The sequence below is a fragment of the Polistes dominula genome, unplaced genomic scaffold, assembly GCF_049000335.1.
Source record: "Polistes dominula isolate Pdom_NZ unplaced genomic scaffold, Pdom_raw_medaka contig_82, whole genome shotgun sequence".
NCBI lineage: Eukaryota > Metazoa > Arthropoda > Insecta > Hymenoptera > Vespidae > Polistes > Polistes dominula.
Window position 1 is genome coordinate 5,795,904 of NW_028301046.1, and position 26,184 is coordinate 5,822,087.

At 38.4% G+C, this 26,184-nt stretch overlaps 1 protein-coding gene across 1 annotated transcript; it reads left to right on the plus strand.

The window, feature by feature from the left end:
* Positions 1-6,247: 6,247 nt before the first annotated feature.
* LOC107074707 (uncharacterized) lies at positions 6,248-25,193 on the plus strand. The gene is given in 8 exon segments (XM_015336375.2): positions 6,248-7,161; positions 9,321-10,000; positions 10,758-10,988; positions 16,477-16,602; positions 19,925-20,119; positions 22,167-22,286; positions 22,289-22,456; positions 22,765-25,193. Coding segments are annotated over 7 exon segments (1,503 nt in total). The 5' UTR covers positions 6,248-7,161; positions 9,321-9,681; the 3' UTR covers positions 23,109-25,193.
* Positions 25,194-26,184: the final 991 nt, after the last annotated feature.

Here is a 26,184-nt window from a genome sequence, read left to right on the forward strand (position 1 = left end):
TGAACGATAGTCTCACTTTGTGTCATTCGCGCAGCATTTTAGCGCCGAAATACGAAAGTTTTCTGTACTAATATTCGAATGTGAACACTTATGAAAGATTTATTATACAATCGTTTTATTTAAGAGAAAAAAAATTATTAATTAAGAATAATTTTTTAAATTACAATATATAAAAACAGATAAAATTTAAAGTTATTGGCAAAAATTACTTTTGCTTTTGTCAATGTACGTAGAAGTTTTCTATAAAAAATAATTCAAATATTTGTCCAATATTTTTGGAATGAAATTTATGTTAGTTAGTTTTATGAGAACAATCGGATGTCTAAGTACATACGTACGTACGTACATGTATGCGCGTTTGTGTAATATTTGAAAGATTTTATTAACTTTATAGGCGAGTATAATCCAACGTGTAAACTCGTTCGAGCTCGTTCGTCTACTTTTAGAAGCTCGAAAATCCATCTTTCTCGTACACGTAGGAGGCACCCCTATGTCCGTCTCACTCGTGCTTGCAAAGTCTGGAACCGATCCCCCCTCTCTAAAACCGCAAACTTCCCTTTACCCTCCAATCGTTCTCGTACCACGTCGCTACTAACCATTCAAGAAATGTTTATTCTACCCTTTTACCTCGTGCTTTACAGGAGGGGATGTGTTTTTTTGTTTTACATTCTCGACTTTTCGATTGAGAAGGATCAACGACTTCGGTGTGTGCTTGATGAGAAACTTTCGTGCACAAAGCTCTCTGAAATTATTTACAGTCAAAATTCGTCGTTTTTCTTTTTTTTCTTTTTTATTATTTTGCTTTTATTTTTATTTCTTCATTTTTTTATCGTTATCCCAACATTTTTTAAATTCTATCTGTTTCGGAGAATTAATTAAAATTTCTATTTTATTTAATTATGGAAAGAGTTCGTCATACGTCATTGCTTTGAAGTTACATGAATTCTATCTTCTTTTCTTTCGTTAATATTTCCATTTCAAACAGTTTCGAACGTTATTAACAACTTTAAATTCATAAAAAAATGATAGAGAAAGAGAGAGTTAAATTAATTTTTTCTTTTCCTTTCAAAATATAGATTTTTATATTCCATATAGTTTCATATTAAAATTAATAGAAATTTTAAAATTACAGAAAGTATCGAAATAAGGACAGGGAAAAATATATTTAAAGAATTTATTGTTTTTAATTTATTATTATAACGTAAATTATTTCGTATTGAAACAATATTACTGCTGATGTAATTAAAATAAAAAATAATTTCAGAAAATAATCGAAACCAATTTTGCAACGATGGAGAAAAAAGGGGGAAAAATATCAATTGATATTAATCCTTTTAATACTATAAACGCATATATGCGTCCAATGAAAGCAATCCGCATTGATTAAGAACACATATATACTATTATAGATTTTTTCGATTTTTCTTGGTTTGGAAGGAAATTATTTTCCTTTTTATTCTTTTATATAATCAAAATAGTTAAACAGTAAAATAAAAAAAATCACTTATCCCCAGCAACTGCAATCGTTAACCGAATTCCACATTCAAAGGGTCAATCGTGTCACTTAACCCTTTGCACTCCTATTACTCAACATTAGTTTTTACCTCAGAAGATATCATAACCTTGAAAATTACAAAATATAATAATTATGTGAATAAAACGGATATTTAATTGAATTTTTTTTTCCTCATAATATTTATTTACATTGCTTCATTGTTTAGTTAAAATAAATTTTAAATAAAAATTTAAAAAAATTGGAAGCTGATAGAAACAAAATAGAAAAATAAGTAAAAGCGCAAAGTGTTAATGTTAAAATATTAAACTTGGTGGAATAGGAAAAGAAAAAAAAAGAACAAAAAGAAAAAACAAAAGTCATATGTTTTTGTAAGAGAATAAGAAAATATATGAGACTTAAGGAGAGATCTTACGTTTAGTCTGGTTTGATAGAGAAAGAAGAGAGAAGGAGGATGCGCCAGTGGGCCGGGCAGGCCACAGGACCGCCCCTCGACTCTCGACTTACTTTTGCCATCTTGCCTCCGATTCTGCGGTTAGCCCCACTTCGACCAGAAAGCAGGGAAAAGCCGCGTTCGTATCGTTCGTTCTCTTTTCTCTTTCAAGAAAAGCCGTCGCGTCGTTTTACGCTAACAGCAGCCAAAGAGCACCCGTGAAACGGCACATGCGTTACGTTCAGACGAGTTTTCGATTTACTCTAACCCCTTCTTAGACTTGTCCAAGGGTCCTTCAACTATAGCCAAAACATTCACCTGTTCAGTGGTTTCTCATTGCCTAAAGTTACTTGTTTTACACGTTTAATGATATTACTCGGAGTATCTTTAAATTACATTTCAACGCTAAGATTGTAAGCGTATCATATTGATTAGTCGATTGCTATTGGGTTTTAAAGAAAGATTCTTTTCGTATTACGCAATTAAGATAATTTAATACAAATATTTCTTAATAAACGACTTATATTAATGAATAGTATGTGTGCACGTGTATTTGCAATTCGAAAACTAAAGTGGATCTTGATTAAAAATTTGTGTACCTTTTTGTTGACCGTAGGGATATGAGTCTCTCTCATTTGAGTGCCTTTTATCAGTGTAGAACATTTAAACAAATGAACGAGTAGTACTTTGCATAAGACCAACTATACCATGAGTAAAGTATATCCATAGTAGACAGAAAACAACCACCCTCATCGAATTTCAGTTAGATCATTTCCGGTTCATTGCTTGCTTGCCAAACATTTAAATATTACTTGCACAATTCTAAAACCCAAAAATAAAAATTCTATAAAAATTTTTCTCAGTACATTTATAAAGAAATTCTATTATCATAAGTAGAATTGTTTAATAATGTTTATCTATCCATAAAGTTTTATTCAATGCAAAATTTTAATTTCCAATAATTTTTATCGAGTACGAACAACAAAATGTAAAACACACCGTGTAATATAATAAGGATTAACGACAGGGCCCTGGTTAACGATGAGCCGCGATCATTTAAGCATTAACCAAATAGATGTTCGACTCGCTGGCGCGGAACGAGATGCAAACGATTCTTTTGCACCGTCCAACGGGCAGGAATTAACGCAGATTCGTCGTACGTCTCCATTGAACGGTTTAATCGAGCCCTCGATCGATAACGCGTTTTCATTTCGCTCTTCTCTCTCTCTCTCTTTCCTCTATCTCTCTCTCTCTCTCTCTCTCCCTTTCTCTCTCTGCCACTCCCGAAGCCCGTCGGGCTATTTAGAATCGCGTTTCTAATTACGGCCGCTTTCTACTCACGAATTAACGGCCATCGATGATTTCAAACATCGAGCGAATCAAAGAATCGCCTAAACCGAATACGAGAAAACATTAACGTGGATTATGTTACCCATCAACGCGTAATAGTGGCGGTGGCGGCGGCGGCGGTCAATGGGAATTGAACTAAGTGAGACAGAAAAAAAAGATAAATGTTATTAATAAAAAAGGGAAAGAAGTGTTAGGAATTTTGAAAATATCTGAAGAAGGCACTAGAAAAAAAATTGAGAGAGAGAGTATAATAAAAAGAGAAAAAAGTAAGTAATAGCGATGGTAGTAGGTCGAGATAATAATAATAATTTTTACAAGGCCGCGGGCGCGTAATCAAGGCTGCGTGTTACACATGTTCACCGCTGGGAGTCGAGATATAGAGAAGGTAGAGGAATAGGAGGAAGAGTAGTAGAAAGATGAAGAGTAGAAGGTAGAGGAGGGAGGTTGGATGTCTAAACGGCATCCTCCCTCCAACTTGGAGGAGCACCCCCATCGTCGTCGACGTCGTTGTAGGGGTGGTCGAGTCACGTGGAAGGGGCGGCACACGGAAGGGTAGGGGTGGTTGGAGAAGAGATAGGGAGGGGAGAGAGTTTTGCTCGTGGTAAAGGTATCGGGTAGGAAAGAGAAAGAGAGTTGGTTGAGTTTATCTCTGTCGTCGTAGCATAGTGGAGAAGAGAAAGAGAGTAAGAGAGAGAGAGAAAGAGAGAGTAGAAAAGGGTCGGCGGAACGAAAGGGGTGGTTTAGCGTTCACGCGGTACGGTTGCTGCTACCGTTGGCGTTGCTGGTGTGTTGCTGGTGCTACCGTCAGCTTTGTTTCTCGCATGCACGCACGTTACCATTGCACGCTGCCAGTATTCGTTTCTCTCTCTAAGCCGCTGGTAGAAGAGGCTTCCTCGGTTTCGTAGATATCGCGAACGAACACCAGAATCGGTTTTTAAAACTCACACCGTTTGTTTATTCCTTTTTCCTATCTACCTACCATCTTTTTTTCTTTCTTTCTTGACATCGATCACTTATCACAAATATTTTTCATTCAATCGTATGTGAACTACCACATACACGTTGTCTTTTTTATCTCGCTCGTTGAACGCTAGAGCGAATTGTCATTCTCTAACCAACACTCTTTTTCTCTTTCTCTCTAGCGTGACAACACACGTGATCGCTACAATCCTCTTTCGTGAAACCATTATTTGTTATTCCGATAGATTCTATTTCTCATCGGATACTCGACTTCTCGAAGATTCGAATTACTCTTCGATGATTCGTGATCTCGTGACTGGATAAAAGTGTGATATTCATTTAAATAACTTCATATCGTGATTATCGTGAGTGACCAGAGACTATTTCGGATCCCCAAGTTGGTATGTACGTACGATCTTGTCATCGTCCACATTGTAAATTGTATCGTATTCCACGTGGATAAAGAGAATGCGAAAAATAGGGAGACACACACAGAGAGAGAGAGAGAGAGAGAGAGAGAGAGAGAGAGAGAGGGAGAGAGAGGGAGAGAGTAGAGTGAAAGGTTAGTTTTCATTTTCCCGATCGACGAGAAGTGCATTCGAGTATCAATTATCAATCGACGACGAGTCCATTCAGTGATATCGTGTCCGTGTGACATCCTGTGGGTTGTTTCCCCTTGCTCGTTTTTATCAACGATTAACCTAATTTAAAAAAAAGTTTTCCCGAATAGCTAAGATAAATCCTCTGAAAAGTGTCTCGATGAATGCGGTGTTACAAAAGTATCTATCAGATTTTGAGATAAAAAGAATACAAAAAGAGAATAATATTGAAATAAAAGAAGAAGTGTATGTCAGGTGGAGGGGTTGGCGTTTAGGAGCAAGAAGGGAGTAGTCGAAGATCGGATCGAGTTGTTTGGAACGCAGGAAGTATCTCGTCGGCGAAACGCGTTGATCGGAGCGTGACGAGAGGTAATTGAATGTAGGTATGGCATTTGCATTGACAAGCTCCAACAGAGATAATTCGAATCTCGTCGAATGCAGCGGTCCACACTGGCGTTAGGTCGTTTGTCAATACGACGACGGCCGTCCAGTTTCCACGTTTCCACCGTATCGCTGTTTGTCACCGTCTCGTCGGTGATCGTTCGACTGGACCTTCGAATACCACCCACTAACCCCCCTCCCCACCTTTCATCGATACTCGTACTTTTTCGTTCCTCTCTTTAACATTCCTCCTCTAGCCTCTCTTTGCTTTTTTCTTCCAAATTTTGAACAATTAGAATTATCTTTAATTGTTTTTCAATTATTTTTTCTTCTTTTCATTTTCTTCCATTTTCTTTTTCTGTTTTTTCGTCTTTTAAGCATGGAAAAACTTTTAAGGAAAGGATTACACTCTGTCATGTTCCCAGATCATGAGGAATGATCGACATCTTTGCAATGATAGTTTCGATTCTTTACCGAGGCCCAACATACTAGCTCAACTCGCGATATCATTCGCGTCGGCATACGGCGTACAATGGAATACGGCTTCACTTTCGAAAATCAAACATAGAGAGTTCGCCGGGCGCATCCTCACGCTGCACTGTTTGTACGAATGTGCAAACAATGGAGCTACCCATTTCCTGCGCGAATATATCCTGACGATATCCAACCGGTCGCAGACTTGCCGGCAGGCAAACACGCAGGATAACCTCGGATTTCTCTGAAAATACGATCATCATCTATTCGGTAGCGCATAGGTAGGGTTGATTCGTTACTATGAGAAATGAAAATTCTTTTTTCTCTCTCTTTCCTTTTTTGTTTTTCTCTTTTTTTTCTTTTTCTTTTCTATTTTTTTTTCACTTGATCGTTTCAATTTTATCACTGTGTCATTTGTGAATCGTTAAACCTACTCTCTCTCTCTCTCTCTCTCTCTCTCTTTTATCTTTTTCTCTCTCTTTCTTTTTTATTATTATCAGAAAGAATGGGTTAACAAAAATATAAGGAAAAAAGGAAAAAAGGAAAAATAATAATATAAAAGTGTCAGGAAGTTAAGCCGACTAGAGAGAGAGTTGAGAGATCATGATTTTGCTATGAAAATCCGTGGGCGCTTAATTTTGCAAAACTCGCAAGTCTCTTCGCGAACGATCTAATAACGATGGTGGCGAATTCTTTGAAAAGAAATCGCCGAGGACAACGAACAAGAGGATGAGGAGAGAGTGGACCACGGGGGAAAGCGATCAAATCGAGGTTCGATCGATCGATCAAAGCCGAGCTCCCCACGGATGTCCAGCACGCGAGCCATACCGCAAAAGGGTTCGAGGGGAAAGAAGGGAGATAGAAAGAGAAAGAGAAAGAGAAAGATAGAGAAAGAGAGGTGGGCATCGCGAGAGGGAGAGAGCTTCGAGTCCGGTGGGAGATAAAGCGATAAAGAGCAACGTGGGAGAGAAAGAGAGAGACGGATAGGGATAGAATGAGGGTTTTGAAAGAGGGAAAGAGAGACGCGAAGCGCGCCAATGAGAGGAGCAGCGAAAGAGAAAGAGGGAGTTGGAGCGCGCATTGGGAAGAGAAAGAGAGAGAGAGAGAAGGAACGATGGCTGGAAGGAGTGGGGTGGCAGAAGGGTATGAGAGGAACCAGGAAAGGGGAAAGGGATGCTGCGTGTGTTGGCATGGACCAGTGCGTCAACGGCTGTTGCCTCACACGAACCGCTGAAATTATAGTTAGTGACCCCAACGGGTGTTCCGAAATACACCACAGAGTACCGTAGCACGCCCAGAATAGAAGCACCGAAGACTCCTCACGGATATCGTCCTATCATCCTTCTGGAATATTGTTCACGAGTTACCTCGGAACATCCCAAGAGGACCTTTCAAGGAATCTCGATGATCCTGCCAAGCCAAATCCTACTACCCTCGGATAATATACTCATGTAATCGTCTTTAACTTGGTTTAATTGTGCATTACGAATTTTATAACCTTTTCTGTTATTCTTTTTTATTATTATTATTTATTTGATTTATCTTATTGTTTCAAAAGTGAACACAGTGAACGGATTAGAAATTGTTTACAAATGATGGTTGTGTTAATATTTTTATTTTTCCATTTTCCGTTATTTGTGTCAGAAGAATTCGTGTGTGAATAAAGGACAGTTGTCATTATTCGAGTTAGTGTTGTGTTATTACCCGTGTATCTTGGATGCAATCATTTTGGACGATCATTTCAGTGATTAAAATTATTCCTACACGGAGAATATTTCTTACTCGGAAAGGGAAATCTTTCGCCCGAGTTATTTTAAGTGTTGTTTGTGAATCGTGATGTTCATATCGAACAAAGTTCCTTCTTCGAAATAAGAATAATAACGGTGTTAACGTTCGTTCGTATTCGAGATTTTAACTACATCGAAGATCGTTCGTCCAATCGATTGATCTCGTCATCGAAAAGAAAAAGAAGATCATTTCAGTCATTAAAAAAATTGCCGATAAAAATCACTTTATTATCATTCTGGATCTTAAAATAATTCATTTTACAAATCTTGTCGATGCTTCAACAATCTCAAACTTCGAACAAGTTGTTTGATGACAGCTCGAATTTCAACTAATACTTGTCAAAATCGTAAACGAATGTTCGCAGAAATATCGAACAATTGTGTCTCGATCTGCCTATCGTTTTTTTTTCTTTGGAAAAGGCAACAAGCAACGAGCTTGGTAAGAGATTTGAATGCGAAGTTAAGCGGGCATCTTAACCGTCGCAACGTCGTCGAAGAATCTTACGAAAGTTTCTCTCGTAAGATCTTCGAGAATTCCTTGGGACTATCGATTGCAACATTTTGTTCATAATCTTTCATTTTAAATCGTTAAAACGCATCAATACAAACATTTCTATGGAATATATTGTCGATTCTTTGTAAATTCGTAACTTCTTTCAAAATTTCAATTCCGTCATCGATTTCTTTCGGTTCGAAGGAAAAAAATCATGGGATCGATTAGGTTCGCAATGACGGTAGTAACGTTCCTCTTTATATTTGTATGAATTACTCATTTAACGAGCGTAATGTAATAACACTTATCGATTCTACATAATTTCCCGAGCGGTTTCTGTTCATTGGTAATCGTAGGTAGCCAATAAACGATCGATTCAAATATTATGGGAATTATTACGGATTTGAATAAATTTCATATCACTGACACTATTTTTTTATAACTTTTTCATCAAAATAATATCCTCGTTAAGAAAACTTTTCAATTAGATCAGAGACCACAGACCAGAGATCGATTCGAAATTTCTAATAAGGCCTGTTTTAACTAACTAATATGTTACTTCTTTAAGTTGTTAAAAATAAGTTATTTTTTCTTTTTGGCAACGAAGTAGGAAGGAGGAAAGACGAAAGACGAAGAATTGACAGAGAACAACGTGGTAATGTACCACGTGTAGTTTGACACGCGGTCGTAGTGCGTAGGGGTTGAGAGTATTCGTGTGTGGGGGTTTGCCTCACCGCTGGTGGCCGTTCTTTTTCCCCTATTTTTTCCGTCCCCACTACTAGCTCTCGCGAGTCTGCCCCTCCGTACCACCTGGATACGCCGTGTCAGCTCCGGTGACGTGCGCAAAAATTACTGAATGAACGGTGACGTCACCAGCCGCCCGCGTGAAAAGTGTGCGAGTCGCTTCGTTCGTGTCAACCGTTTTTCCCCTTCCTCCCCTTCCTCCAACTCCTCCATCTCCTCATCCTCCTCCTCTTCATCCTCATTCTCCAATCTCTCCCTTCCCTCTTTCTCTTTGTAGTATTTTTCCTGTTTTTCTCTATCTACACCATCTATTTCTCTTTCCCTCTTTATTTTTATCTTTCTCTATATCTTTCTTTCAAACTGATAAACATTCTGTATATACGAATAATACGATCCGTATTCTGACCTATCCTCGCGAAAAAAAACATATTATTTTGATTATTTATTTACCCTTCGTGCGTTTTAGAACGTTTAAACATCAGTATATACATTCCTACGTTTAATTCGTGCTTTCATATTAACGTCGACAATATACGGAAGAGTTAGGCTAAAGCAATTTGAAAAATGAAGATTTCTCTGGTTGCAGATCTCGGTGAATTCGTAGCTGGATATCATATCGTCCGTTAAACTTTAATAACTATTTGATAAGATCGACAATAATTGAGAAAGTTTAAGCGTTGAAAGATTAATCTTAATCTCAATAATGTATTAGAAAATTTCTCGATAAAGTTAAGTAACAAGATGGTAATGTTAAAATATTGAACTTGCTAAGAATAATTATTATCGGTGAAATAAATAAGAAGAAAAAGAAGAAGAAAAAAGAAAGAAAAGAAAAAGAAAAGAAAAAAAAAGAAAAGGTGTTAAGATTTGAAGATCTTTTAAAAAGTGTCGGTTTGGTGTTGTACGAACCGAATGGAAGGATGTTTCATCCGGCGTTCTGACTGCCTATGGATATATTCGACCGTTGCAACAACGGTGGCGGCGGCGGAAACACGGTAACCGGAAGCGGCGGCGGTGCTTCGGTGAGGACATCGAGCAACGAGTCTGGCAGTGGAACATCTAGCGGTGGAAGCGAGAGTAGCGGAGGAGGAGGATCTTCTTCCAGGATGCAGTTGACAGGAGCTTCGGCTCCTGGGGCGGCTGCCTCACCGGAGTCCGGCGTCTCGCCATTGACGGACGCCTATACCAAAATGACCAGCGATATTCTTGCCGAGAGAACGCTTGGTGATTTTGTTAGCGAGCATCCTGGCGAACTCGTCAGGACAGGTGACTTTTAATTTATTTTTCTTCTCAATAATTATTTATAAAAATTCGTGTCGTTGGACGGGAAGACTGGCGGAATTTGGTATTCGTGACAATAAACTTTCGAGTTCCTAACACTAGTTAATAATAATAGCAATGATAATAATAATAATAATAATAATAATAATAATAATAATAATAATAATAATTCGTGACGTTATGTCTTGCGTTGTCACTAACTTTATATATTTTTTATTTCATTTTATTCTTTATTTCATCTATTATTTATCTATTGACATATATGTAATGTTATTTTTTATGTTATAGTACTTTTAATTGTTATTTCATTTTATTCTTTATTTCATCTATTATTTATCTATTGACATATATGTAATGTTATTTTTTATGTTATAGTACTTTTAATTGTACCAGTAATTACGATAATGGAATAATTTAGAAAATAGATGCACATTTATATTATTATAATCTATTTTGTTGATAATGTAATTCATTTTAATAAAAACTACTCAGTTCACAGTCACAATTATCTGTACAATTAGTATTGCGTTATTGTATTAATACAAGTAACAGAATAATTCATTCCCATTGTATAATTGGAAAGATTAATAAAAAAATTGCATCATTTATGATTAAATTTTATGTACATTGATCATAATCTTCGTTGACATCAGTAAAAAGATTTGTAAAATCATAGGATCATACTTTGATTTGAAATAATTTTCATTTTCTTCTCATTATTGAAATGATTCCTCTTCCACAGGCTCACCACATTTGGTCTGTACGGTTTTACCAGCCCACTGGAGATCGAACAAGACGTTACCGGTGGCATTTAAAGTGGTAGCTTTGGGAGAAGTTGGCGACGGTACTTTAGTGACAGTTCGTGCTGGTAACGATGAAAATTGTTGCGCCGAATTAAGGAATTCTACGGCATTGATGAAAAATCAAGTAGCTAAATTCAACGATCTAAGGTTCGTCGGTAGAAGTGGCAGAGGTGAGTAAAGATTTTCCTTTAAGAATTATTAGTTAGAATAAATTTATCTCTTAGAAGACTATGAAGAAGAGAATAGAGTTATGAGAAAATTTCAAATGGTTTTTCGCTAAACCGAAATTCAGAAATTCACGAAAACATTTTCATTATTGTGTTACTCGATACGCGTTCCAAATTAATTCTGAATCAAGAATATTGAAGATAGTAAGAAAGAGAGAGAGAGAAAGAGAAAAAAAGAGATACACTGATCGAAGAAGATTATTCTTGATCTTAAAAGACGCTGAACCTTCTTGGCCTACTTTCCCCTTGTTTCATTCATAAAAGTAGAAAGTTGTTTGGCTTCTGTCGACGAAGCGTGTCGCCCCTTCTGCATCACGAATGAAAACGAGAAAGAGGAAAGTAAGAAAGGGAGAGGTAGGGACCCTTTTCGTACAAGGAAGAATCTTCGTTGGTCTTGTAGTAAGGGTAGGTCGTGGACGTCTTGAGACACCCTCCTTTTCTTTATCCCTTACCAAAAGGGAAAAGTCTTGGCAGTCTGTCTTTCCAAGCTTCCTTTTTGGGTTGACATTGAACGAACAGTAGCTAACTATTTCTCTCTTAGTATCTCTTTATTGTGTGAGGATGGTTTCGAGGAGAAGATCGTGACGAAAACGATGAAGACGACAAAGACGACGACGACGACAACGACGACGAAGATATCTTAGGGATGGGTAATGGCTTTTATTTGTCCGCACTACTACAGACCAATTCAACGTGTTTATTTCACCCACCTTCCTTCATCGTTAGAGAGTAACGGAAGAAGAGCAAAATGGGGAAGAAACGTAACGCAACGAAGCCAAAAGTAGGGTGGCTGGTGCTGATATTAATTGAGGTTTCAGACGGATTTTAATTAACGTTATTAGCCTAGGTACTTCAGCTAATCCAATTCGACCTTGCAACGGAGAATTTCTACTCAGTAGTTCGACCTACTTTCGACGATACAATTATTCCTTTGAATAAGAATTTCTTTACTTTCTTGTTCTTTTTTTTTTGGTCTCTCACTTTTTTTTGACGAACGATTTCCAACAATTTAAGTTTAAAGAAGATAACGATTAGAATGGTAGGATATGGTCTAGAGAAGAAAACATTAGATTTTGTTCAGATCTTAGGAACCCTTTTCGCGAACACGATTCGCTCTTCGTAAATCACAGATTTGTCGAATTCTCTGTCTCTTCTAGTCTTACTACGAACGAGAGGGAAACTTCACCCTCTTTGGATTTTAGAAGCTCGCAAGCGTCTGTCATTTGTCTGGGATTAGCTCTCGATTGTTTTCGCTTGGCATGGAATTAACATAAGCTAGGATGAAGAATGTAAGAGAAGTGTCTCTCTTGTCAGTTTCTCGTCTCTTCGTTCATTCGTTCGTTCATTCCTTGAATATTCCTAGAAACCGATGTGCACCGAATTGTCGCCCTAGAATCCATAATGATCCTCTTGTTCTCTGAACATAAAGGTACTCAGACTCGTACGAACTTAAGTCTCAAAGCTCATTGAATTTAAAAGGTTCGTTGGATCATCGAATCTGCATAGTTTGTAATTTTTAATAAACTTTATTCGTGAACTATGAGACGAACAATCCTTAAACTTAAAGAAATAAGAAGAAAACGAATATGAAGAAGAAGAAGAAGAACAACAACAACAACATCAACAACAACAAGAACAAGTAAGAACACGAATAACATCATTCGCGGAGAAGACTAGCACGATAGTATGATAGTCGAGAGCTTTGCAATATCGATGATAAGCCGGAGACCCCTTGCCGCACGTTCAACTGTAATGCCTGCTCCATCAGAGCAAAATCTACCCCGAAGGTACTGGATCGTTTCTACCCCTTTGCCTCTAAGCCCTTTAACGAGATAGATCATTTGGGTGCTTATAGTTTCAGCCTAGAATATAGAGGAGTACGTTGGAACTTTGTTATCAAGGATGGGATTTCCTTCCTCTCGATTTCTAAGATGAAAGTGCTTTTTCGTCCTTCTAATCATATACATATATACGAGGCCAACTTTACCTAAGTCACTCTTTTTTTATCAGATAAAAGCATCATTAATGTTAAGAGCCTGTCTTCTTTCATATCCTACACTCAACTATAATTAATTCGTTCGTACGTGAAGTCGTTAGAATAAAATTGCTCATTCTCTCTCTCTCTCTCTCTCTCTCTCTCTCTCTCTCTTTCTTTCTCTTTCTCATTAAATGTTCACAGTTGGAACTAAATTTCGTGAAACGACCAACGCTTATTTTCCGAAATTTAGAAAGAGAAAAGGTATAGTAGCCGCAAGCGATAACGGCTCGGCCTGCGTGTCCTGACCATAATCAATTCGTTATCAGGCTACAATAGCGCATTTGCGATTCGTTCCGGGTAAAATTGAAATTAATTAATTGGCTCGACAGCACCCGGACAGCCTCCACCTACAAACGTACACACCTATTCACTCCCAACATATACACACACACAACACACACACACACACATGTATATATATATGCATAACATGTTAATGTCGATAGTATATACACACGTAGGCGTACACCTTTCATGGAGAAACGTATGCTAACGAGCATAATCAGCGAATCGACGAGGACGAGCTATTACTCGATCGACTCTCTTCTCTATTCGATTTCATACAAATTCAATTTCGTGTCTTCGCGCCACTGGTTCTCTCCTCCCCACCCCCACTTCCCACTAAACCCCCCTGACTGCCCTCCCAACTTCATCGTTAAATGAAACATGCCTGTAAAATCTGATTTCTAAAATTGTAATGTCCCTTCATTTCATAAACAGAGAAGTTAATAACGCATCAAGTAATTTTGGTATTTTATATATTTTTTGGTTGAAAAACAAACGTGTCAACGAAATGTCATACTTTTGAAAAGACTTTTTACATTGAAATGCATAGAGGTAAGTGAAAAGGGGGTGTAGGTTTGAAACGAGCAACATTTTCGGTTTAAAGTCAACACACAATACGTTTAACAACTCGGACAAGTATAAAGTTTAAGTAAAAAACATTTCTAGGAAAGGAAAGAACGAACGAACGAAAGAACGAGTGAGAGGAGTCTCGCGTTTGAACAAAAAAAAAAGTAAAAAAAAAGGTTGTCTCGCGAAAGGGGAGAAAAGACTTTTAATGGTTGTACGGTGACTGGCACCGAGGGTGATACCATGTACCTACGCGTACCTACCTAACTACGAGGCATAGGTAGGTTGTAGGTGAAAAGGCTCTGGCAGGCAAACAGGCAGTAGGCAGATCGAGGATGGCGTGACTCCCAGTAAACCTAGGTGAAACTTAAGCTACATTGCTCGTGGAAAACGAGAAGCTCGCGTGGCGAACCACCGTGTGGCCACGCTCGACACTCGCCATTATATTTCGCTTTTTATTTATCCATTCTGTTAACTATCTCTATTTTCTAAAAGAAATAAGACTTCCTAAGGTCAACTATTGTATTAATTATATTTTATTTCAAATGAAATAATACGAATGTACATTGGGTGGAAACGCGTTTGAATAAACGCATAAAAAAAAAGAATTTCAAAATCCGTGTAAATGTTTATAACAATTCGAATGATCGTTCTATTTAGTCAGATTTTCCCTTCCATTTAGATAATTTTTTTTTTCCTCATATTTTCATTTCGAAAGCAAATTCAAGATCATGCATGGCACCGTCCAAATTCGTCGACCGCAGTTTAATTACGATCATGAAGAATGTAAAATAAATACCATGTCGTTCAGTTAGTGCCAACGCGTAGCAACGAAACGCAAAAGTTGTATCGCTTTTGTATACGGATATAAATAACATAATGCGTTTGAATAGCCCGTTTTCTAAACAGTCCGGAGGCAAAATGCGTCGGTTTATATTATAGCATCCGATTACACAGAAATATACTAAAATCTCGCGTCCATTAAATTTCCACTCGGTTAGCGATAAGTCCCTATAGTATATATATATATATATATACATAAATGTATATATATATATGATCATTCATATAAATTGGAAATACGTAGAAAATAGTAATAACTAAATAATCATCTGGCGTTAAAAATTTCAACAAAAAGATCAACCATCAATTTTGCATAAACTAAAAAAAAATTAAACTTTAATTAATCCTTGCGTAACGATAAACAGAGGATTGGAATCGAGAAGGGGTGGCGATTTAGGGATGGCCCAATGGGGTTTGACGAGAGGTAACAGCAGTAGCAGTAGGGGATGGTGGCATTGCGGTGAACCTCCGCGTGTTCGACGGACCGCTTGCTTGTTTTCCACGACGGTGTGAGTTTTTCCGCGACATTATTCCCGGTTAACAGGCTTTTTAGCATAATTCCGAGCCTTCCATGCCTCTTTCCCTCTTACTCTTTCTATCTCTATTTCCCTTTCCCATGCATGCGTGGGTGCGTGGATGTGCGCGCGCGCTCCCGTATACAGGTTCGACTCTTCTGGCTGGCCACCGTCACTGTCGACGACGCCCTCGATACATTACCGACGGCTAATTCGGTTACCACGGAGTTTCGCACGGCTAACCACGTTTGCGAACTTTCAGCGCCGACGTTGAATAGGTTTCGCGTTCGCTTTCGCGAATCGACGCGCTGCGAGAACGGCCGATGCGATAGAGAACGAACATTGCACACACCCACACACACACACACACACACACACAAGAGATAGAAAAAAGAATGAATGAGTGAGTGTGAGAGAGAGAGAAACAGAAACAGAACTCATCCTACTAACTGGTCTCCACGAACAAACCGAACTCGTTTTGCGGTTCGTCCAACGGTTGGGAATTCGAAGAATTCGATCATCGTGCTTTGATTCCTTCCTGTTTCCCATGAAATCTCGATTTTAGAGATTTCCCTTTTGTTAAGATCTTTTCTTTATTTTTTGACCTGGTCGAGAGATGGACCCTTTTCACTCTTTTTTCTATGATCTTTAAAGCATTAACTGCCACCAAGATATGTATCGCGATCTTAAAAGATAAGAGAACAATATAACTTTATTTTTATTATACCATAGATAATCTTTAAGTTAAAATATTTCATTGTTGAAATGCGTTCATTTTTCAGTTCATGGTATTGTCCGATTTCCTCTGACGTTTCGAATTCTGTATTTGTCAATATCTGTGTGTGACTTTAAATAATAAAACATTTTACGCGGTCAATTTATCATCACAGTAGTCCAGAAAAGAAACAAACTTTAGTCACTGATGATATGACGTGACAGAAAACGTATTGTTTGCATCGAATAAGAAGAAAATCAGGTCTGTCAAACTATGGGTATCCTAATTTACCTGGTTCTACACAATAGTCATTTGATACATTCAATTGAGTATCTTAAAAAATAAAAAAGTTGTATTTACTTTTTCATTAATTTATTGTTAATTAGTAAAAATATAAAATCAAAGATTAAAAATCGCAAAAGCCAATTGTAATAATCTGTGAATGTTTTTTGATTTGTCTGTTTACAGGAAAAAGTTTTACATTGACGATAACGGTATCAACAACGCCACCTCAAGTGGCAACTTACACGAAGGCTATCAAAGTAACCGTAGACGGCCCACGCGAGCCGCGATCCAAGACCAGTGAGTATCACTGTAAGCATTTCTATTCTTCTCTAATTTTCTATTATATGTAGTGAGTGTGTTATGCATGCTTATTCTCGTAGTCGAAGAATCCATCCAATGGTCATGGCTTAATAAGTGGTCTTCGGAGAACTATTACAATTTCGAAGGTATTGATCTTTGTTATCGCGTGTACTATTAATCCTGACCTATATAATAACAATTTCACAAAGCTTTGATCATAATCATCTGATTGCTAACAATTGTCTCTTGTATAATCTCTCTCTCTCTCTCTCTCTCTCTCTCTCTCTCTATCTCTTGTCTCTTCTTACTTTCTCTTTCATCGATTTCCAATCTCACGCAGTAGGTCATCTGATGAAATTTCCATGAAAATGTTCTTCCTGATCATGTAAATCCATGTAATACGTGATTGTATAGGTAGAAACTTGAAATGGTCTCTCGTGTGCGGTTCCTTCTCGACCTGGTGTCTAAGTTTCGTGCAATTGCCATTATTTATAAGTAGGGCCTGGTTGGCCGTAACATTGACAAAGGGTTGCGGCGTTAGCCCCGCGAAGATATTGCGCGTGTTATGTCGCTAACACACGCTTACGCAAACTTCTCCAAGTAGTTCTACTACTCATGCTATATTCGGGACATACAATTACCAGAAACTCTGTAATAGGAAGGGTAAGAAGGTCCTAGGGCTCTTCTCTCCTTTCACCGGAAAGGAGTAACGAAACGTCTTTCCTCGTTACGTAACATACCTACCAAACGTTATTTGCTTTTGCTCTACTCTGTGTTGTTTCGACCCTCTCGTCCAAGCGAAATTTAGATTCCAACTGGTTTGCTTACTACGAACATTACAACCGGACGTAGGTAATACTCAACGGTGCTGTAATAGGGTTGGTGCTAAGAAACGAAAGGAAATCGACTCGAACTTCTCAAACTTCCCTATCTGAAGTCGTCCTCCCTATCGATTTCATCGGACATCATTCCCCTTATTCGCGGGATGACTGCCAGGGAATTTCTCGAGAGTTACCAGCTGGCAACGACAGCTCCTCATTTCGTTCCCCGTCGCTACCCGTTTCTTCTCCTATCTCTTTCTACTTACTCATCTTCTTCTTCTGTTCTCACCAAACATTAAGCGACAAAAAGAAAAAAAGAAATAAAAAGATGTCCGCTCAATTTCGATCTTTTTTTTTTCACTTCGTACAACATGGATTTTGAATTTCGGAGAAGAGAAACGTTTGTTAGAAAGAACATTCGTGCGAAGAAGAGGTGGCAGAGAATGAGGAGGAAAAGGAGGTAGTGGTGGAGGTGAAGGTGGAGGTGAAGGTGGAGGTCGAGGAGGATAGGAGGCAAACCTCTCTCAATCAATTTCCTTGGTCTTGCCGCCTTTCTGTGGCGGCTACCTTCGGCTACGGGACGAGGGTAGAATGTGTAATGAATTGCTTGTTTAATTAATTACGACCCTCGCGCGAGGCTACCGGAGAAGCTTCAGGCTAAGGCGCCTCTCAGTCTCTCTCTCTTTCTCTCTTTCTCGTTCTCCTATTTTCTCTCCTCGTGCATCACGCCCCCTTCGTATTTTCCCAAATGGATTTTGGGATTTCGATGGAGAATGCTTTTACGCTCTGAAACGAGAGAAAAGAGTCGAATCTTTGGATGAACGGGTTAAGAAAGGATGAATTCGATTCCTATCGTTCTAGGGAGTATATTATATATTTATACCGATTACAAATTTAATTGTTGGATATTATTGAATTGGAAATAACGTTGTTATAAATTTATTCGTAATTATAATAGTTAAAATTCTTGTATGCATTCAGTCTTTTTAAAAAAGGTGCAATTTAAAAAAAATCTGTGTTACCTTTTTTTGTAATAAAATTATACTTTAGATTTGATATTAAAAAAAAAGAAATATATAAAATTTGACCAAACGAGTAAAAACACATTGCCGTTTCTCCCTATACGTTTTATATCGTGATTGTTGAACAAGTGATAATTATAGGAGAGAAAATAGAAAGGGTCGTCGTGTTGGAGAAAAAAACAACACAGAGCCCACCCACCATATAGGTGTATATCAAAAGAGGGTAAAATCGTACACAGTCAGTGATGACCAAAGAACCGTACGTAGGGAGGGAGGCCCACCCAAGAGGGCTCGGGGTCCTTTTATCTCTCGCCGCGTCCCTTCGAATTGTCGTGGCACACATCACAGTACCGTTACAAGGCAAGCGTTTATTTTAACCGGAGAGATCCAACGAACCGACCTTCGCTGCGATTATTTTTAACCGTCTTAACTGGTAGTGTTACGGTTCGGAGTTTCGTGTTCCTTTTGATTTTTCACAAATTCGACAAGAGTTTTCCTTGAAATCGACTACTAGACAACTCGTTTCCAATCTAAATCTAACGAGGTCATTTTCATTCTAATATCGTTGGATGGTCGAAGTTCGTTTCAACTTCGTGATCTCGCAAAACGTTTCAAAGTTCGATTTACATCCATCGGTAGGGCAAACCTCAAGAGCCTGTAGGAAGATCGTAGGGCGTATCGATGTTAAAACTGATCGAGTTCTCCTACATTCGAGTTTAGTGAGAAAGCGACATCGAAGAGGTAAAAGGGGATGTAGAAAGAGAAAGAGAAATAGAAATAGGGGAAAGGTTGGTGGAAGAGGGAGATACATTTTATTTCCCTGCAAGTACGGTGTCGCCAACCCAATTAAAGACGTCCCAACAGGCGAGAACCGTCCTTCTGTCCTGCGGAACCGGCTGTCCCTGGCGTTTTAGGTTAACGTACGGACATACACACGGCCAAGGCAACGGAGAACCCGAGTGACTGTCGGAGGATAGAGAACAAGAGAGAGAGAGAGAGAGAGAGAATGAGATAGAGAGTGGGAGGGAGAGAATAGAGAGGGTGATTCGCACTCGTATACCGTGCGTGGGTGGGCATGGACGAGGGTGTGGACGTGGGTAGAGCGGAAGAGCCAGACTCCCGTCGTCCCGATAATCCAATCGAAGCCCTAATTCTAACTCGGCAACCCGAAATTCCCGCCGGTTTGCTGAATAGGGTATGCTCGATCTGGAGACACAATGGGGGCGCTACCATAGAATATCTCTAAGTGAAGACCAACCAAGAGATACGCTTAAACGATCGACGATTTCCACCTTGAAAATTCGATGGGAAGAATGTGAAACGTTGGAAAAGGGAATGAATCAATGAAAGATAGACAGAAATAAAGAAAGAAAAAAGGAAATATTAAAAGAATAGAAAAGAAAATAAGATAGATACACCAGTAGGTGGCTTGATTGTGTTCGTTGAGCGTACCTCAAGTCCAGTGGACAGGCGCACGGTTGATCGCAGTGCTATCTCTTTTAGGGCAGCAACAACAGTTTCACGCATTCGCCTTTGCCTCTCAACGTGGTGCACCGTTTTTCGCATCCCCATTGGTGGATCCTCTGCAGTCTCTACCGAATCCTCTACAGCCGTTGCCGAACCCGTTACAACCACGGGATCCTCTGTCGTCTTTCAGGCACGCGATGCCTGGTAATTGTCAGAGTGAGTACCTTCGTTCGACCTCCTGCTACTATGTACTATTACTGCTACACTATTACTTGTCAGTTCTTTTCTAGACTTTCTACATTGTAACTTGGTCTGTTTGTTTGCACCCCAACACTCGTTCTCCTGCTCGCATTTACGCTTTTGCATAAGTTCTCTCTCTCTTTCTCTTTCTGCTTTTTTTTCTTCTTTTTATTTTTTTTTTTTATCAAGATTTATCTAGGTGTTCAACTAGCTTCGGAATTCTATTGTTATTATTTGTAACGATTGAAAATGACTCTAAATGTAATTCGTTGACATGAAATATCGTGAAAATGAATATTTCTATGTAATAAATATTTCTATGACTTTACGAGATCATATCGAGCTTTCTCGACTACCGAGAGAAAGAGAAATAGTGAAGGAGAAAGACAGAGAGAAAGAGAGAAAGAGAACAGGCTTCGAATTTGAGAATATTTCCAGACAGGCATTGCTACTACGGGTTGGGTGGATAAGAGGTGGAGGAGTAACGCCGTTGCTTTTGGGTAGGCTCGGAAGCTAGCTTCTCGGCTTCAGACGCGGAAACCGCAAGCCTGTTCAAAGCTAGATTAAATATTATATTAAAGGGGTTGCCACGGGAGTACGACCCCGTCGGACGCCAGCGTGTTTTAGGGTGGCAACTTCGTCTCTCTCTCTCTCTCTCTCTCTCTCTCTCTCTCTCTCTCTCTCACTCCAAACTCGTATTACGGATTCACATAATATTCATACGTAAAGTCATCCTCCTCCTCCTCATCGTTTTCGTCGTCAGAATATTCGAAATCTCGGAATGTTCATTCTCTGTTCAAATCGGTCAAAAAATTCTTCGATTAACCGATTCCTAAAAACGCCTTTTAAACGAAAAAGAAAAGGAAATGAAAAGCACAGAGAAAAATAGAGAGAGACAGAGCCAATAAAAAAAAAAATAGAACGAAAGAAAAACAAAAGAACTTGCATCAGCAGAACGTTGATTCAAGAATCAATTTAACGAATTACTTCAGACGAGAGAGAGATCGGCTAGTCTGATAAAATTCCTCGATAAAGTATGAAGCGCACGGAATATTTCCTTTATTAACTTTATACCACCCTGCCTGCCTCTTTCTCATTGAACTCCGGTTGTCCGATAATTCGAAAATTCTAGGCCGATATTTTGAAGTTACGGGTTTACACGTGCGAAATCGCAGTATATAAATTGTGACTAATGGGGCATCATCTTCGACCCGTTTAGTTTTCGACGTTGAAATTTCTGCTGATTAAAAAGTAAGGTAGAAAATACATATAAAAAGGGGGGACTCATAGCCATTTAGCGGCACTTTAATCGCAACGCGAATTCTTCTTATGCGGGCGGCTCGGACGAAAGTTGTATGGCTCTCTTAAAAAAAGGGAGAACAGGAAAAAGTATAGGAGGAGGAGGTGGAGGAGCAAGGGAAAGGACGCGGTGTGGAATTTGGTGGAACCGGAACGATGTAAAAGCATGGCGGGATGCAGTATTTAGGGCTAGCTCTCGTGACGACGGGCCAGTGGCTCGTTCGTCGGCCGGAGCTCGTCGGTTATTTGAGTTGGCCGAAGGTACGCGGGGGATGACCAACCCTTTGATCTCTGTACCCCCTCTGCCTTGTCCGTTGCCCGCTATCCCTCTTCATACCCCTTCATACCTCGCCACCGAAGCCGTCACGCTCGTCCTTTCTGCCCTTCTCCTACCCCGCGAACCCTCACCCAGTGACTCATTGGAAAATCTATCGGGGTAGCTGCCTATATTCTACGAAAATATATTCGGCCAAGAGAATGAGAGAGAGAGAGAGAGAAAGAGAGAGGGAGGACGAGTTTACAAGTTACCTTGTGCAAAGTGCTTTTAATCGACAAATAATATCCTACATTTTTTACCGTTAACTTGCTTTTTTTTTTCTTTTATTTTCTCCTTTTATTGAGGTTTTCGCTTTTGTTTTTTTTTGTTTTTATGCTTTCAACATCAATTTACGAATAATCTACAATCTTCTTTGACTCGCTAAGTTTTATACGACCTTACACACAGACATGTCTCAATTCGGTTTGACGGCAAGCAACTCTTGGGGATACGGAAGTACAGCAGGATATGCTGGCTACCTTCCCGGTCCTCTTTCGTCTTGTGCGGCCCAAGCGTCTTTTCCACCCCCACCCCTCCTCCTCCTCCACCACCACCACCAACGTCTTCTTTGGCATCATTCGCTGGTACCGCAGCTATGACCACCCCGACGGCTCCTGATTCGACAGCGGGCTCAACCGTAACTTCTGGTACCACTGGTACTACACCTCAACAGGACGCTTTCACCGGAGTATCCTCGCGTAAGTGTTTTTCTATTTAATTATTTTCTTTCGTTAATGATCACATTTTGAAAATAATAAGTGGAAATAACGCTTTGCGGTCGAACTAAATTTTGCTCTTCAAGAATATAGGAAAATTTCTCCTAGGCCTAAATCGTGAAACAAGTGCACATTCATTCGTGTTTCATAAAGATAATAAAAGAAAACTAATTATTTAAAGTTGATCCAACGAATATAGTATAACTTTAAAAGTCAATCGGACCGCAAGGAGTTAAAAGGTCCGATCAGCTGATCGATTCGTTTGCGATGTTTTCTTTTGATCGTCACAGTAGTGCCGGACACAACAACGCCTGGTCAATCCGATCCATTGGATCCACTGAGCACGCTCATGTCCGGTACGACAAGTCAAAGGTACCAGGACTACGTTTCACCGAGGTCCTTGTCAACGGACTCTAGCACCACGGAAAGTCCCGTTCAAGAGGAGCAAGGGTTCGGCCAAAACTACGGCAATTACTTTCCAACGCCAGGTGTTTTGCCGAGTATACTTTACTCACAGCTTTATGGAAATCAATTCCAAAACTCGGAGAGTCCTGAACAAAGAGCCGTCACCGAGAGTTGTAGTGTTAGACAGGAAGAAGTCAGACCGGATAACAACGTCTGGAGACCTTATTGAGAGATAAACATGGCGTCGGGTCGTCATTCCCGATCGTCGTTGACTGTTCGGACGTTTTAAAACAGACTGTGATAGGTATTCAATTTTTTGGATTAAAACAACGAGAATCGTTAGCGATGAAGCCGGTTGTTGTTATTTTTTCATTAACACGAGCTGACCGAAACAACGACTCTCCCAATTAGGTCCAACACATAAATAATATTATACATATATTATGTATATATAGTATATATTATTTATTTATTTATATATACAATATATTATATGTTTTTAATTGATCGGGCCACTAAATTTCTTTTGAATTACAATTGTTATTTACTTTGTAATAAATTTTTGTTACATCCTCCTTTTGCATAAATCCAATCGAATTTATCGAGATAAAATCGGATCTTCGAAAGTATCAAACAAACAATCGCTTGACTGTAAACGCACTTATTTTCTGTAATTCGTGCGTTAAATGTTAAAATAAAGTGTAGCTTTGCCAATGGGCCACACTTCCGATTGTATCTTTCTATCAAGTTAAACTTTGCCGTGATACAAAGAGACAATGGAAAGAAAGGTCTGTAATTAATTACGAAAATAGCTCTTGCGAGCACAAGTGTACGACACGGCGGTAGAGGCGACGGCAATTGATATTAACGATTAGGCCAAATGGCGATATTGTAAATAGTTGTACATAGATAAAACATTTGTCGTCGAGTTGAATTCATTAATCGACAATGACAATGCTGATAATTACGCTGATGATGATAATGATAATGATGACGATGATGATAATGATGATGATGATGGTGATGATAATGATAGTGATGATAGTTATGGTGATGATGATGATAACGGTAATAATAGTGGTGATGATGATGATAATGATAATGATAATGATAATGATAATGATAATGATAATGATCATTACGATAATAATGATAATGATCGTGACGATGATATTGATATTGATAGCAATGACTACGATATTACTACTGAGGTACTATGCGAGAGACGATTTATTTCTTTATGTTTTCATAGTATATATAAATATAAATATAAATATAAATATAAATATAAATATAAATATATATATACGATATTTATATCGTGGGAAACTTGTGCAATTTCTCGTCGAGTTAAGTCTCGATGTGATCCGACGCTTACGGTGTTAACGTCCAGCGACGTTACGATCTCTTTCGATTCTCGACGGAACTCGATTAAATTTGATAAACTAATCGAATATTACGATAAAAAATTAAATTAATGATTAAATCATTATGTGGAATTTAGCATCTTAATTCGAAAAAAAGTAGGCATTCGTGAGTAAGTTGACCGATGGGATGTGGGTTCTGAATAGTTCAAAAATTAAAACAAAAGAACCACGTGTTCGAGTTTCAGATCTATTCGGTCCAATTTTTTTCACGAATCTTACAATAATAATAATAATAATATTAATAATAATTATAATAATAATTATTATAATAATAATAAAGAACAGATAATAAAATTAATAATCGTTCCGAGAGAGGATAGGAAGAGCGTCTTTGTCGCATAGCGAACGAATGAGAGTATGAGAGTGAAAAAAAGAGTGTGAAAGAGAGAGAGAGAGAGAGAGAGAAAGAGAGAGTCAGAAGAACGACGGCGGTGTTCGTTCGCAGATTACAAAGAAGCGATTCAACGAAGAAAAGGTTTTCTGCGCCGGTGGTACGCTGCCGAGGACCTCACATCGAAATTTCTGCTAAAGTAACGAAATTCGAAGTCCCAAGCTTCGATTTTACTCGCCTCGAGAAATAGTAAGAGTTAGAGAGAATAACGGGGAAAAATGAAGGAGAGAAAGAGAAGGAAAGAGAGAGAGAGGGATAAAATCGACGCTCGAGATTTCTTTTTTCATCGTCAGCCCGAACCTCGAAATTTTTCCCCCTGGTCGTCGGCGACGCTTATTCGTTTTTCCACGCCGACGACGAACATACACAGACACACGCGCGCACACACAGACACACACATATTGCGTTCACAAGAATGATTTCCGATATACATATCCATTACCTATTGTTATCGTAGTTTTTGACCGAGTCGAAATAAAAAGTGTATTTCAAAATATGATATTTGCATTGTCTCGTAAATTCATTACAATTAAGGGGTGGCACTACTCTAGAGCCTAAAAAAAGCCTTTTTTTAGCGAACACTACATAAGGAATAGGATTTCTTTTTTGAGGGTTGGTTAATCATATATTGAACCATATAAAAAAATATTTTTATTGATTTTAGATAGAAAATGGCGCTGGTATTCGTGGCTGAACAAAGCCCTTTTTTTGGTTAAAACGAGCGAACTCATACTTAAACAAGTATGAGACTTAAAACAAAAAACTATGTACTATTATCTAGAGAACTACAGAGAGATTTTTCCCTAAGTCAAATTTTATAAAAATGGCGCAACCTTGAATAAAAAAATTGACTTTTCGACGAAAAAAATGTCGAAAATTGCTTATAAAATTAAAAGTTTACATTCAATCGAAAATCGGCTCTGTATTTCTCAAGAAAATATTACTATCAAACTATCTTCAAAATTTCAAGTCAATCGGTTGAATGACGCTCGAGGTATGAGTCCGCCCAGTGTAAAAAATGTAGTTTCGAGAAAAACGCGTTTAATCCGAGTGCCGTGCTGGAGCGCTCATCGCACGCTTCGAGGCGCTACGGTAAAACCAGGATTTCGCCATGTTTAAAATTTTTTTTTTGCTTCGGGACCAAGTGCATATTGGTTTTAGACATCTAAAGTACACTTTTAGGCTAAGAAAAAAAAATCGATTTTTTGAAAATTCTAGAGTGGTGTTACCCCTTAATTCAAATATTCACATACTTGTGTTCTTCTATCTTTATATATTATCATTGTTGAATATTTTTATTTGTTTATATATGTATATTAAATTAATCGTTACTTTTATTTTCAATATATTTTTAATCATTTCACTTTTCATTCAGGTTTTGATTATTGAGATATAAAAGGATTTAAAGTTTATTGTAATTCACCGATTTTACGTTCCTTTTTTATTTACTATTGTTTGTTATATTTCATTGTTTTTCTTATTAAGTA